The 16,383-nt window shown below is 43.0% G+C and overlaps 1 protein-coding gene across 6 annotated transcripts in view; it reads right to left on the bottom strand.

Annotated features, from left to right (window-relative positions):
- Positions 1-252: 252 nt before the first annotated feature.
- The window catches only part of LOC110535706 (rho-related BTB domain-containing protein 2), a 101,119-nt gene continuing 84,988 nt past the window's right edge, over positions 253-16,383 (bottom strand). For all 6 annotated transcript variants that reach the window (XM_021620892.3, XM_021620893.3, XM_090190179.1 and 3 more), the window contains 3 exons: positions 7,302-7,541; positions 6,839-6,944; positions 253-6,609 (listed from right to left, as the gene is read on the bottom strand). In XM_021620892.3, coding sequence (XP_021476567.3) covers positions 6,431-6,609; positions 6,839-6,944; positions 7,302-7,541 — 525 coding nt within the window. In that variant the 3' untranslated portion in view covers positions 253-6,430. The remainder of the gene's footprint in view (positions 6,610-6,838; positions 6,945-7,301; positions 7,542-16,383) is intronic.

A 16,383-nucleotide genomic window follows, 5' to 3' on the forward strand; every position in this document is an offset into this window, starting at 1 on the left:
TCCTATTTTCCCTAATCCCTAACCATAATCCTAATCCTAGCTCCTAAACCTAATTCTAACCCTAACTCCTAAGCCTAAAATAGCCTGTTTCCTGGTGGGTACCGGTGAAATGTTCCCACTTGTCACACACACACACACACACACACACACACACACACACACACACACACACACAGAGTTTCTAAAACATTTCTGTGCACAAGAAGCATCATGGAGAATTGATATAGAACAATAGGCTCAAAAGACAAAAGGACAAATAGATAATATTTATTAGGGTTTAATTAAAAGCTAGGTGAAACATTAAAATACTGAAACGGCAAAAAAAGTATATTTTGTTTCCTTTTTTTTTTTTTTTTTTTTTACAAATCAGTGGTTAAAAAATATTACAAAGGATTATTCAAAACATTTTTGCAAAAGCAGCAAAACATTCTGATTGTTGTCTTTTAAAAAAGCCCTTAATATGGTGTGTACGTGGTGTGTTGTGTGTGTCTGTGTGCTTTTTCTGTTTCAGAAACATATTAACACAAGCAGTTAATACCAATATTCATTTGAAATGAGAAGAGGGAAACAGAAGTGCATATCAATACTATGTATAGTACTATGTAGAGTGCTCTGTGACACTGAAAATGTCACAGAGCAGAGATACACCTACAACCTACCAAGGCTTCTGTCCCTCCCAGCTCTCTCCGTCCTGGGCGAATGACGCATTCATGTGCTAATTGGAACTATTAAAACTCAAAAAAATGTGTGACTTGCTAACTGCTGGTGGTTATACACGTGCCCTGTTCAGCAAGTTAGCAAGTCGGAAATTTCGGAGTATCCGAGTTCCTGACTAGCGAGTGAACACGGCGTAACACACAGTTTTGGGTCAAACAAGTGGAGATGAGGTTTACAAAATTAACTGGAGAGTATCGTTAAAGCAGACGAGCAGTTGTGCCATTTTGTGTAAAAAAAAAAATGGTAGACACTGTAGTGGCTCAACTTCACATTTTGTGGTTCTGTCTCCCTTCTTTATTGGTGGGACTCCCCGCCCATACACCGTGGGACGGTTCACTACATCTCTAATGAATAGCCCAGTTCTACACTAGTGCCATCTCTACCACAAGGAGAGAGAGAGAGAGAGAGAGAGAGAGAGAGAGAGAGAGAGAGAGCGAGAGAGCAGGAGCCCGAGTTGGGTTGAAGCCATTTGTGACTGCCGAGGCAAGCTGGTAAAACTGGGTTTAATAATCCATTACTACACACATGGTGTAAACTTAAGGCTACATAATAGACAGAAAGGGCATGCCTTGACAGACTGCCAAGTGCAAAAGATCAGTTTGTTAATGAATCTGAAATCTGTTTGTTCTCAATGTCTTCTCAACAATTTAGTATCTACAGCCTAGCTTGCTTTGGACGATGTGACGACAAGGTTTGAGTGACATATTTGTAAAGCACCAAGTCAGGGGCCTTATGCACTGTGTACCCCACAGCTACTGTAGACTACTGTAGGCCTCAACAACATAGCCCCTTTGGTACACAGCATAGGATGGCGGAATCATTGGTCAATCCACAGGCACTAAGAGACAAGGAGGAAACTTGCCTGGTCAAATGTGTGTGCACATGTGTTTTTAGCCTGCATGGTGGGTGCCAACCTGAACCCAGAAGGCATTGGTTTAGAGGCCCCTCCTCATATGTACAGTAAGCCTATAGAGTACCATGGTACGAGTCATAATCGTTTTTCCACCATTCATTTTTACCATAGGAGATTTTAGAAACACCTCAAATAAGGGCTGTGTTTCATGTAAATCTCTCTAGGACAAGGTGACTTTTATCAAAATATTTGCCTGTATTTACCCCCCCCCCCCCCCCCCAAAAAAAATGAAATGCTAATTAGAGGCTAATGTGGCTATCATAAAGAACTACAAATGCTTTGATGATCTGGGCGAGACTGCCGAATCGAGGCAAAGGTAAGAATCTCTGAATTAACTATCTAATGTTAGCTAAATGTAGTTATGAAAAGCGTCAACATTTATATAAATTGACAATTATGTAAACTGTCTTGTGCATGTTTTAAATTGACACAAAACCAGTTAGCAAAGGTGTTACAGATGACGTGCAGGAGCTTGCAGGGATTTGTAGTCTTTCATGATGTCTACTTTGATGCTAATTAGAATGTTCAAATCTGAAAGTAAATAGAGCTAAATATAGTGATACAATTTATTTTAAGTGTTTCTAAAGTTCCCTAACAGAAAAATTAATGGTGGAAAAAACGATCGGAACCATTTCCCTGTTTGACCGCTAGAGGCTCGACAAGAGGGCGCCAGCATGAGGTCATCTCAAAAGGCACAGGAGACGCCAGACCAGGGGCAAACAACAACAACAAGGGGTTCTCTGTCAATAAGCGGCATGATCGAAAATATTCTTCGAATTCTCAGTAATACTCATGTTTTCTTTGGACAATACTACACTCTTGAGCTGATGCAAATTAAGGTGATGTGAAAGTGACATCAAAAGAGTATGGACTTAATGTGACGTTTCAAATGACAGGTACAGAAATGGGCCAATAGGGGGCAATGTGGGTCAACTATTGACGGGGGTTCAAAGCCAAAGATCCACTTCGTAATTTGTTTCCCTGTGTATACATGCATTTCAGCCCAATCAAAGCATTCCTCTCACTGTAGCTCCCAAGGCTGCCCGATATATAAATAGGACATTCCCAAGGCTGCCCGATGTATAAATAGGACATTCCCAAGGCTGCCCGATGTATAAATAGGACATTCCCAAGGCTGCCCGATGTATAAATAGGACATTCCCAAGGCTGCCCGATGTATAAATAGGACATTCCCAAGGTGTATGAATTCATAAATCTTTAGAACGTGAACACAACCTACGTACTGTACCAGCACCCGAGATGTCAAATCCTGGGGAAACCATGGTCCCACACCTGGTAAAATACTGCTTTTAACACTGTACAAGAAGCAACACATCTTGCTAACGTCAATAACCATTGTCATTAGTTACTGACATGTACACACATTCCTGTGTACCCTCAATGTCACGATGAGATCCCCAATGACGTTACATTTAGGCTGTACTCAAGCCAACTGAACGTATGAGGATAATATTATATACAATTACAATAGTATGACTGACTTGAGAGGCTTCACACATAATGGACAGAGGCTTTCATTTCAGTCACTAATACTACGATACTACAGCTGAGCCCGGGTTGCCTTTGTATGTGAGCATGACGAGATAGATACACACTCAGTCAAAGCCCTAGAAAGCCACATGGACAGTTGAAGGGAGAAAGGAAGATCCCATGCTACAAAAGATCACATTTTTAAAACAACCTTGTTAAAGAATTGTCCATGCCAAGCACAAAAAAGTCAGAGCTAAAAAGACCACAAAAGGAAGGAAAGTGCAACCCGATACTGAAAGACGGAGAAAAGTGCATTTACAAAACCAAAATTAGGCCATGATGCAAAAATAATAACCACATCCCACAAGTGTTGAACAGCATTCACACAAGGCAACCAGTATTCTCATAGTAAGCGTTCGCATCCCCTAGATCACAGGTGTCTAAACCTTGGTCTCTAGGGCATTACAGAGGGTAATCGGCTAGTTTGTAGTGGCAGACTAAATCAGTTTCCCAAACCGAAACAGACTAAGAGAACTTACAATACTAACAGCCCCTTCGCCTACTAACTTAAGGCCTGTGTTTCCACTGACCACCCGAAGACCCAGAAACTCTCCGGGAGTAGCGCTGGGGTCTGCAGCCCCAGAGGGAGACTCAGACGTGGGAGGAAGGCGAGGGAGAGGCCTGCCTCTCTGGCCTGGTTGAGTGGGTGAGACTGGGTGTGAGTCATTAACCAGAGACTGAATCAATCAGCTCTACTATTATCCTTTGTAGAACCTGTCTGCAACTGTATACCACTACCTTACACTGTACATTTTGAGTATACTCCGATTCCTAATAGTGGATGTGCACTTCCATGAGGGAAGGCTTTGTAGGGCATGTCTACCATTAGTAAGACAACTTTAATAGCTCATCCTTGGGGCACTGAAAGGGGACATGGAAGTCAAATAGCTCTATGTTCCTATGTCAACCCCAGATTAATGTTCCAATATCCTAGTCCGAAATAGGGGCGCAAGGACTATTTCAGTGTTCCAATTCCAAATATGTAGGTTTGCAGTTTTTTGGGGGGGTAAAAATCAGCCCAATTCTCACTTGGGTCTCATGAGATCCTATCGCATAGCTATTTCAGTAGCTGTTGATGACTAGAACATGCATCCGGTGAAGAAAAGCTAAAAAAAACACACAAAAAAAAACACATTTCACGCCATCCATCTATCTCCCACAGTCACCTGGGTAAAGGCGGGGGTGGAAATCTCAAACCCACAAATAGAACGAAGGTGGTAAAGAGAAACATGTTACAAAGTCTTCTTTTTTCCCACATAACTACCCCTTTTGAGCAAAAAGAAGGCAATTAAAATACAGTAATAATGCTTTGTTAGTTATTGTTTTCCTTCTTCTTCCAACTTGCCTGTTGTAACACAATGTCTTGGATACATTAAGATCTTGACGGTGCCGTGGGTTATTAACATGTTCCAACTCCATAGCACTCAACTAAAAGACAGTACTACACATTCCCTTTGTTCACAAATTGATTGACGCAGCACACTCCCTCACAACGAAAACAGAACTGCACTCTGCAGCGCAATACATTTTTAAAAAAGCAAGTTAAATATTTGGTCTAGCGCGGCATTGAAAACGACAGAATGTCGTTAAATAAATGGACAGATTCAACTTCAAAGCATAGCTCTGCTCATACTGAAAAGACCAACATTGAAATTCATAATACTATGAATATATTCACTAACGTTAATGTCTATCAGACACCTTTTAATAAGAAAAAAATAACCCTAGTGCAGCACATCTGAATGTAACACTATATGGGTAGATTGAAAGGTTTTCGTATATTAACACTGATGAAGGGCTGAGCAGACATAAACCCCTCAAAATCGTGGACCGAAAAGACAGGTACAAGTGTAAATGTGAGTGTGTATGTGTGTCATAAACGTACTGTCTTTTTAGTGGACATCCTGAGCGCCATTTTCAATTCCAGCTAAAGGAGTGGAAGTCCTGCAGTGGCACCTGGGTTTTACCTGACATTGCAGCTTCATAAAAACATACTGAGAGGGGGGGGGGGGGGGGGGGGATCAAAAAGTTTATCTTCCTCTATTCCCTTCCTCCCCACATTTGCCATGTTATGTAGGAGGCAAGGAGAGGAAGGCAAGGAGACAGGAGGGAGGGAACATGTCACAGCCTCATTTTTTGGTATAATACATGTGCTTTCAACACTCAGTGAGGACAAAAGACTACAGGTGACTTTCAAATACAGCTGTAATAAAATAAAGTTAAAAGACACTAGAATTAAGGATATATGCAGGCAGGGGAGAAAACTCCTGTTTGCTCCCGGTGAGGGTTGATGATGGAACCCTGAGCAGTGCTGCCCCCTGTGGTACGGGGGAGTTAAGGCAGGCTGGCTGAGGGGCACCCTAGTGGTCAATTAAGACAGAGCAAGAAGAAATCTGTTCAGTTCGGCTTCTTACTCCCTCCCATGGCAGTGGTATAAAATAGCCCTCTGATCCAGAAATGCTATCAAGTGTTCACTTTGAATGTCATTGAGGGGGATTTGTTCAGCACTGTTGGCCTCTCCTCTTGGTGTTATGTGGGGGATCACGATGGGTGCTTGAATCACAAACCACCACCTTTGCTTGAGCAGGTACCTCAACCCAGACTAACCACCTCTACTGCCCCTCCCTTGCACAGCTGATTCTAGAACAGAACCCCCAACACGGAGGTTCACTGGGATGAAACCCGGGAGAAACAAAATGGTGTCAAACCTGTCCAAAGTGGATGACAAAGTCTGTGGAAGAGAAGTCAGACAGGCATAGGTGGTGGCCAGAGACTCTGAGGCAAAACACCCAACTCTGGGATGGGCTCTACTCTACGAAATAAAAACCAAACAAAGCATCTTTCCATGAGTGTTGAAGCAGAGCTGGCGCCCCCTGGCTTCTGGTCTTGTCCAGTGTGCTAACAGTCTAATAGACGTGAAGGCAGAGGTAACCTCCCCATAGGGGAGTCTTAGCAGTGGTCTGTGGAATGGTCTTTAGCTTCTGTGTGACTGAGGGGCAGAGAGAGAGAGCCCTTTTGTTCCCAGTCTCGTCATCCCCAGGCTGGTGGGTGGATCTCAGGGGGAGGAGGCAGGACTGGACTGGTCACTGAGGCCCAGCTAGGTGAGACCATCTTGGGCACAGAGAACTGGACTGGTCACTGAGCCCCCCCCCCCCCCCATACACCCACACACAATCGTACAGAAGAGAGACTTGGCTCTCCCGTCATGGAGAGGTCAGAAGCAGGAGGGGTCATGGAGGGGTGACAGCCTCAGGAGACGTGGGGCGAGGAGGACGGGTGTCTCGAGAAGCACCAGCCTCTCTTGGTGCGCAGCTTGCGTAGGATCTCCTCCTCGCGCTCGCGCTCCTTCTGAGAGCGCAGGTAGCGGTCCTCCTCCTTCAGGAACCACACCGGAGGCCACCGCTGCTTCTCAAAGTGCCTCTGGTTCTCTACAAGCAGAGAGAGAGATGGGGGAGAGAACACAAGAGATGCATAAACAGACATAGAAAGAGAAAGAAAGCGTGAATACAAGGGACCAAAAAGTAATGTGAGAAACAAGTGAGAGATGGGGAGCGAAGTTGGGGATCGGAGGTACAAAAGAGATGAAAAATGTAGAACAGAGCAGACGAGGAGACACACACACAGACGTAGAGAAGAGAGAGGGAATGCGGTCTGTACCTGGAGACATGACCTTCATGTCTTTAGGGAACTTGCGACAGACGCTGTTGTAGTTGGTGCAGATGTGATGGAGACACCAGGCAGACAGCTGCTTGGCATTGTGGAACTGCAAGGGATGAATGAATAGGTGATCAGTCCATCAAAAAGGTCCAATGAAAAAAAAAGACCTCAAACTTTCTTACTTTACAAATAAGAAAGATGAACTTGAATGGGAAGTGGACAAATGACTTTTAAATATGAATGTCACCTGCCATTGTAGAACAAAGTTTTCTATAGTTGGGTATCTGATATAGGCCTGAGCTATAGGGTGGTCCGATCCTTCTTGGATATCAATTAGAATGTTCTCTCCAGTGAAATAGTATTTTCCTAACAACAGAATGTAGTATGTGTATTATGTGTATTGCAGTAACAGTGTCATCAGTACAACTGTCATTCAGAGTATACGGTACATGTAAAGACTCACCTGAGCCAACTCCAGGTAAGCCAGCACCTGTCCGTCGATGTCCACTCCCTTCATCGCCCACTGGAGCAGCTCATTCACAGCATGCTGCTCTGTGAGGGCAACAAGGCGTGGCAGACACAGCCGGTTGGATAGGACGATAAGCTCAATAGGCTCCAGGTCAGGACAGGGCGAAAGCAGCCCACAGTACATGAACTCCAACACTGCACGCATACAGGAGCTACTGGTGTCAGGGATGGACACCTGGAAGGAGGGGGAGAGGGGGAGGGAGGGGAGAGAAAGTTGGATAGAGAGATTCAAATTTTGTGAATTAGAAAATAATAATACGATGTCTTCTAAACTCAGCAAAAAAAGAAACGTCCTCTCACCGTCAACTGCGTTTATTTTCAGAAAACTTAACGTGTAAATATTTGTATGAACATAACAAGATTCAACAATTGAGACATAAACTGAACAAGTTCCACAGACATGTGACTAACAGAAATGTAATAATGTGTCCCTGAACAAAGGGGGGGGGGGGGTGTAAAAATCAAAAGTAACAGTCAGTATCTGGTGTGGCCACCAGCTGCATTAAGTACTGTAGTGCATCTCCTCCTCATGGACTGCACCATATTTGCTAGTTCTTGCTGCGAGATGTTACCACACTCTTCCACCAAGGCACCTGCAAGTTCCCTGACATTTCTGGGGGGAATGGCCCTAGTCCTCACCCTCCGATCCAAATGGTCCCAGACGTGCTTAATGGGATTGAGATCGGGGCTCTTCGCTGGCCATGGCAGATCACTGACATTCCTGACCAGCAGTATGGCTGGTGGCATTGTCATGCTGGAGGGTCATGTCAGGATGAGTCTGCAGGAAGGGTACCACATGAGGGAGGTTGCCTGCAATGACAACAAGCTCAGTCCGGTGATGCTGACACACACCGCCCTAGACCATGAAGAACCCTCCACCTCCAAATCACCCCTGGTGAGACAAAACTGCGACTCGTCAGTGAAGAGCACTTTTTGCCAGTTCTGTCTGGTCCAGCGACGGTGGGTTTGTGCGGATGAGATAGCAAAAGCTCAGGTTGCCCAGCCCGGCGGTGATACAATCTTCGGCAAAATCATTCGCAAGGAGATTCCTGCAAAAATATTATTTATTATTGACAACGCCCAAAAGCGACGTTGTTGCTGGTGATGTCTGGTGAGGACCTGCCTTACAACAGGCCTACAAGCCAAGCCCTCAGTCCAGCCTCTCTCCGTCTACTGTGGATAGTCTTGAGCACTGATGGAGGGATTGTACGTTCCTGGTGTAACTCGGGCAGTTGTTGTTGCCATCCTGTAGCTGTACCGCAGGTGTGCTGTTCGGATGCACCGATCCTATGCAGGAGGTGTTACACGTGGTCTGCCACTGCGAGGACGATCAGCTGTCCTTCCTGTCTCCCTGTAGCGCTATCTTAGGCATCTCACAGTACGGACATTGAAATGTATTGACCTGGACACATCTGCAGTCCTCATACCTCCTTGCAGCATGCCTAAGGCATGTTCATGCAGATGAGCAGGGACCCTGGGCATCTTTCATTTGGTGTTTTTCAGTGTCAGTAGAAAGGCCTCTTTAGTGTCCTAAGATTTCATAACTGTGACCTTAATTGCCTACTCTCTGTAAGCTGTTAGTGTCTTAACGAGCGTTCCACTGGTGCATGTTCATTAATTGTTTATGGTTCATTGAACAAGCATGGGAAACAGTATTTACAAATTATCTTTGAAAGAAAGGATCCTGAAAAAGGGCAGTTTATTGCTGAGTTGAGTAGTTATTTAAGTGATAATGCCAGAGAAGTCGGTGTTTGTCGGATATATTGGCACGGGTGTTGTTAGGCCCGAGACTAAGTTTTGAGTACAAATTTGTTTACATCCCTGTTATTGTGCATTTCTCCTTCGCCAAGATAATCCATCCAGTTGACAGGTGTGACATATCAAGAAGCTGATTAAACAGCATGATCATTACAAAGGTGCACCTTGTGCTGGGGACAATAAAAGGTCACTCTAAAATGTGCAGTTTTGTCACACAACAATACCACAGATGCCTCAAGTTCTGGTGGACATTCCTGCTCACTGAAGGAATGTCCACCAGAACTGTTGCCAGAGAATTGAATGTTAATTTCTCTACCATAATGTTTTTTAAAAATAGAATTTGGCAGTATGTCCAATTGGCTTCACAACCGCAGACCACATGTAATTACACCAGCCCAGGACCTCCACATCTAGCTTCTTTGCCTGCGGGATCATCTGAGACCAGCCACCCGGACAGTTGATGAAACTGAAGAGTATTTCTGTCTGGAATAAAGCCCTTTTGTAAGGAAAAACTCCTTCTGATTGGCTCATGTGAAATCCATAGATTAGGGCCTATTAAATGTATTTTGTTGTATTTTCAATGCAGTATTAGCCTTATATTTAGCTAATTCATGATTGGTTATGAATAATAAGCTTCTAACGTATAACCTCTGTCTCTTGCACAATACACAAGCACCTGTGCTCTGCTGACCTCTTCCTTAAAAAAACGCTCCTTAGCTCTTGGAGTCCCCTGCAGGGAAAGCTAGACTAGAATAGCTTGTGGGACATCATTTTTTTGGCATTTCTTATACCAAGACTAATCCAAGGGACGCAAGCGCTTTTTTTGCTGAATGTTAAATAGAGTAGCCCAATAGAACTCATGGATAGTTTGAAAGAAGAACAAACGCACGATGGCAGTAGGCTATAGCAGTTATTTATTCAGACCCATAACCATTCAATCTTCGTGAAGACTTCTGCATCTAATTCAAGTACTATATTATAAGAATGTCATTAGAATGGTGAAAACAAAGGACACCAAAACATATTCCATTTAACTGTTGAAAGCGAGGAAGGAAAGAAGCAACAAGAGGGAGAAAGAGGAGGTAGGCTAATAGCATTAGGGGAAACATAAAGGTACATATGCGTCAACCTGCTAATTAAACAAATAGGCCCTATTATGTTTCAAAATTAAAATCAAATTCAATAGCCTATACTTGTAACTTGTGACTTTGTAGGCTGCATGTGCTGAACCAGAATCGCAAGTTTTCTTCTGCCTTATCATGGTTTGAACAACGTGCGAAATTTCAGTCCATACAATACAGTATAATACAGTTCACACAAGTTATGTATTTACCCGGTTGAGATAGCCTCATCTATGGGATTTTATGTTTTTCTGTTGTGCGTAATATGCAGTAGCCTACATCATCTACAGTGCATTCGGAAAGTATTCAGTCCCCTTCACTTTTTCCACATTTTGTTACTGTTACAGCCTTATTCTAGAAGGGATTACATTTTTGTCCCACCTCAAATCTACACATATTACCCCATAATGACAAAACAAAGTTATTTTTTTTGCAGATGTAATAAACTGAAAAAATGATAATTACAGATGTCCATCACTGGGATGGTGCCAGATTTCCTCCAGACGTCACACTTGGCATTCAGGCCAAAGAGTTCAACCTTGCTTTCACCAGACCAGAGAATCTTGTTTCTTATGATCTGAGAGTCTTTAGGTGCCTTTTGACAAACTCCAAGCAGGCTGTCATGTGCCTTTTACTGAAGAGTGGATTCCATCTGGCCACTCTACCATAAAGGCCTGATTGGTGGAGTGCTGCAGAGATGGGGTTGTCCTTCTGGAAGGTTCTCCCTTCTCCGCAGAGAAATCTGCGGCTCTGTCAGAGTGACCATCGGGTTATTGGCCACCAATCTGACCAAGGCCCTTCTCCCCCGATTGCTCATGGTGGTTCCAAACTTCTTCCATAAGAATGAGGGAGGCCACGGTGTTCTTGGGAACCTTCAATGCTGCAGAAATGTTTTGATACCTTTCTCCAGATCTCTGCCGTGACACAATCTATGGACAATTCCTTCGACCTCATGGCTTGGTTTTTGCTCTGACATGCACTGTCAACTGTGGGTCCGTATATAGACAGGTGTGTGCCTTTCCTAATCATGTCCAGTCAATTTAATTTACCACAGGTGGACTCCAATCAAGTCGTAGAAACATCTCATGGATGATCAACGGAAACAGGATGCACCTGAACTCAATTTTAAGTCTCATAGCAAAGGGTCTGATTACTTATGTAAATAAGATATGTTTAAACATTTTAATACATTTGCAAAAATGTCTACAAACCTGTTTTTGGTTATGGGGAATTATGTGTAGGCTCTGTACTGCATTTGGAATTTTTTGGGCTTGGGCTCATTAAAGGTCATTAATGTAGGGCTCATAAAATGTATTTAATATATGTCTCATCAGGCACAGGTAGCATCAGGTTAGATTTGTTTTATGCTCTAATCAAATCCAGACATATTTACATGCTTTAATGCTTTTGAATGACACTTCCTGTTTTGGCGGGAAATACCGGGTTCCCTGGGAGAAAAGTGATTTATTCTCCGGATGGAACATTTGTAAAATACCGGGAAAATATTAAACTAACACCAACCTTCAATGTAAGGTGGGTGGATCACGTAAGTAAAGTGATGTCAGAGTGATGTCACAGGAAGTAGCGTGGGGGAATGGGGTTGTGCAAGGTGAAGGGCAGTCCGTCTCCAGTCGAGTAGAACCTTTTGATCCTGCCAGAGATGAAAGCTCCGGGCCCGCCAGGGAGGCGTTGACGCTAGCTAGCACTGTGGCTAAGGGTAACAGCCTCAAAGCACCCCAGAATAACCCCACTCGGCCAGTCGCTGCACGTGTCATAGAAGTCTTGGATGTCATTGTGGGACAGAGCTTGAAGCAGAGCTGTGGGATGGACCGAGGAGAAAACACCTCTGACTGGACCATTTACGTAAGCACATCCAAAACGGAGCAGTACACACAAAAAGAAAAGCTAATGCGTCCCCATATACGGATTAAACAAGTACAAAAGTACAGCTACAGAAAATAAGGTAATATTCGCTCACTGTTTTCTTCTCACTGTGTCCTGCTCCAATAAGATTGTCTGTTGTTGGAGCAGTAGCACACAGGCTGACCAGAGCTACCCATACAGGCAGAATGGGCGTGCAATAGACATGTGGCTGTGTGGTTCTTTGAAGAGTTCGGTTCAGGAAAACAGTTAACCTCTCAGGAACACTGGATCAGTGTTAATTTTGTCAACAATAACCATGGTGAAAAATACTTGTCAACAACCTATTTTTCCTGACTAAAACTATGGCGATAATCAGTCGAAGTGCCCTGCAAAAAAACGATTACAAATCCCTTCTCATTTTAGTTGACGAACATCTAACGAGACGAGAATTCCATGTGAGATAAATGGACCTATAATTTGCCATGAAGCTGCTTTTCAACAGTTATGTCCAATCCTAAACATGCATGCAGAATATCATCTCATTGGCAGAATTGACATCTTTCAGTTGCACGGTCAGATTGAGCTGATCTGCCCAGCCCTCCTACACACAGCCCCCAGGTGGTCACTTCAGTCACTCGTCAATCTTTTGAACTGATGCAAAGCCAGGTGATTTGACTTGTAACTAACCCCAACTATACTTAAAAATATAAACGCAACATGTAAAGTGTTGGTCCCATGTTTCATGAGCTGAAAATTTTGTGGACAAATTTATTTACATCCCTGTTAGTGAGCATTTCTGGTTTGCCAAGATAATCAATCAGTCATTGACATTGATGCATGTTGCGTTTATATTTTTGTTCAGTATAGAAGCGATGTTAAACCTCTCTCTTACTTTCACGTAGGCTATTTTTGCTTTTATCACATCTGAAGTTCTACTTTTCCATGTGCGTTTCTATTCACTAATCTGTGTTTCCTGCTCTCGTGCCGCGGTCCTCGAATGCGAATTGCCTTATTCTACTGGGGAAATGAATGCTATTTGTTGAATATTAGGAGGACAGTAATAGTTTTGGGGATTTTTGGAAAGCTCAAATTGTACCCTTTAAAGAAACCAACTTATTTACCCCCTTGTTGGTTATGACAGGGAGAAAATCAGAGCTGTTAATTGTACAACCTGTAGCTAAGGCTTTAAGCCTATATGGTTAATTATATGGTTAATCTATACGAGGGGAAAGTAGGCCTAATTGGACAAGGCCATCTGCCTAAATATTCATTATTTAATAGAAAAAAATACACAGACTATTATGTGACTAAAATGGTTGTGACTAAAACTAGCCAAACATTGCCAAGAGTTTTAGTCGACTGATAATGACTAAAACTAACAAAGGATGAAATGACTAAAATGTGACTAAGACTAAAAAGGTATTTTAAGACTAAAACTAAATCTAAAATAGCTGCCAAAATGATCACTGCCCCACTGAAGAAAATTGACGGAGGAGAAGTTCTGTTAAGAAAAAGAAAATACCAGATTCATGAAGACTACTCTATCCTTAGTGCAGTGTATGAGTTGACGGTAGGCCAAGAACCCCCCCCATCTTGAAACTTGTTCAGAACCTGGAGAGAATCCAAGTGTGTTTCTCTCCTGAGAGGAGAGCAAACAAAGACACACTTATTCCCACAGCCACAGTGACGGCCAAGGAGTTTTACAGGGGGCGATTTTGGGAGGGATAGAAACAAAACTGCTGAGACTGCAGATTGCACCATCTGACCATGGTAACCCCCTTCTCTTCATCTTCTCCCACCCGCCCTCACACACATGCGCACACACAGAGTATACAGTGCCTTGCGAAAGTATTCGGCCCCCTTGAACTTTGCGACCTTTTGCCATATTTCAGGCTTCAAACATAAAGATATAAAACTGTATTTTTTTGTGAAGAATCAACAACAAGTGGGACACAATCATGAAGTGGAACGACATTTATTGGATATTTCAAACTTTTTTAACAAATCAAAAACTGAAAAATTGGGGGTGCAAAATTATTCAGCCCCCTTAAGTTAATACTTTGTAGCACCACCTTTTGCTGCGATTACAGCTGTAAGTCGCTTGGGGTATGTCTCTATCAGTTTTGCACATCGAGAGACTGACATTTTTTCCCATTCCTCCTTGCAAAACAGCTCGAGCTCAGTGAGGTTGGATGGAGAGCATTTGTGAACAGCAGTTTTCAGTTCTTTCCACAGATTCTCGATTGGATTCAGGTCTGGACTTTGACTTGGCCATTCTAACACCTGGATATGTTTATTTTTGGACCATTCAATTGTAGATTTTGCTTTATGTTTTGCATCATTGTCTTGTTGGAAGACAAATCTCTGTCCCAGTCTCAGGTCTTTTGCAGACTCCATCAGGTTTTCTTCCAGAATGGTCCTGTATTTGGCTCCATCCATCTTCCCATCAATTTTAACCATCTTCCCTGTCCCTGCTGAAGAAAAGCAGGCCCAAACCATGATGCTGCCACCACCATGTTTGACAGTGGGGATGGTGTGTTCAGCTGTGTTGCTTTTACGCCAAACATAACGTCTTGCATTGTTGCCAAAAAGTTCAATTTTGGTTTCATCTGACCAGAGCACCTTCTTCCACATGTTTGGTGTGTCTCCCAGGTGGCTTGTGGCAAACTTTAAACAACACTTTTTATGGATATCTTTAAGAAATGGCTTTCTTCTTGCCACTCTTCCATAAAGGCCAGATTTGTGCAATATAGATTGTTGTCCTATGGACAGAGTCTCCCACCTCAGCTGTAGATCTCTGCAGTTCATCCAGAGTGATCATGGGCCTCTTGGCTGCATCTCTGATCAGTCTTCTCCTTGTATGAGCTGAAAGTTTAGAGGGACGGCCAGGTCTTGGTAGATTTGCAGTGGTCTGATACTCCTTCCATTTCAATATTATCGCTTGCACAGTGCTCCTTGGGATGTTTAAAGCTTGGGAAATCTTTTTGTATCCAAATCCGGCTTTAAACTTCTTCACAACAGTATCTCGGACCTGCCTGGTGTGTTCCTTGTTCTTCATGATGCTCTCTGCGCTTTTAAAGGACCTCTGAGACTATCACAGTGCAGGTGCATTTATACGGAGACTTGATTTTACACAGGTGGATTGTATTTATCATCATTAGTCATTTAGGTCAACATTGGATCATTCAGAGATCCTCACTGAACTTCTGGAGAGAGTTTGCTGCACTGAAAGTAAAGGGGCTGAATAATTTTGCACCACCAATTTTTCAGTTTTTAATTTGTTAAAAAAGTTTGAAATATCCAATAAATGTCGTTCCACTTCATGATTGTGTCCCACTTGTTGTTGATTCTTCACAAAAAAATACAGTTTTATATCTTTATGTTTGAAGCCTGAAATGTGGCAAAAGGTTGCAAAGTTCAAGGGGGCCGAATACTTTCGCAATGCACTGTACATTTCTAAAAACGTCAGGGAAAATGTATGGAGTAAAAAGTACATTATTTTCTTTAGGAATGTAGTGGAGTAAAAGTAAAAGTTGTCAAAAATATAAATAGTAAAGTACAGATATAAAAAAAAAAACGACATGAGTATTTTTAATGTTTTATTTTATTTAACTAGGCAAGTCAGTTAAGAACAAATTCTTATTTACAATGACGGCCTACCCCGGCCAAACCTGGAAGACGCTGGGCCAAATGTGCGCCGCCCTATGGGACTCCCAATCACAGCTGGATGTGATGCAGCCTGGATTCGAACCAGGGAAACAGTGACGCCTCATGCGCGGAGATACAGTGCCTTAGACCGCTGCGTCACTCATGAGTTTACTTTAAAGTACTTACAACCTCTGATACCAACAACCCCTCGAAGTGCCTTATTGCTATTAAAAACTGGTTATCAACGAATTAGAGCAGCAAAAATAAATGTTTATAATACATTATAACTGTGCTTAGCGTCAGGTAAGTTCTGACCAAGGTAGTGATTCAATTACATTTTTTGTTTTACATGTCATCCTTTCAGCCCAATATGTAGGTCAAACGGTTGTATTAAAAGAACATGACATTTAAAAAAAGTCTCAGAGCAGTCTCAACACCACTATTGAGCAATGCCATGTGGTCTAGCCAGGAGAGGGTTAGAGGTGGGTAGAGCTATGGGAACCACAGGGGTCCTTCCTCAGTCCCAGGGGTGCCCCTCACTTGCCTGTCTCTGTGCCAATTAGGAGAATGTCAGCATGGCAGTGACCCTTTATTATGGAGGAAAGATCAAGGTAGAGACACAGGTAG

The sequence above is a fragment of the Oncorhynchus mykiss genome, chromosome 11 (assembly GCF_057628025.1).
Source record: "Oncorhynchus mykiss isolate SJ-2025 chromosome 11, ASM5762802v1, whole genome shotgun sequence".
Classification (NCBI taxonomy): domain Eukaryota; kingdom Metazoa; phylum Chordata; class Actinopteri; order Salmoniformes; family Salmonidae; genus Oncorhynchus; species Oncorhynchus mykiss.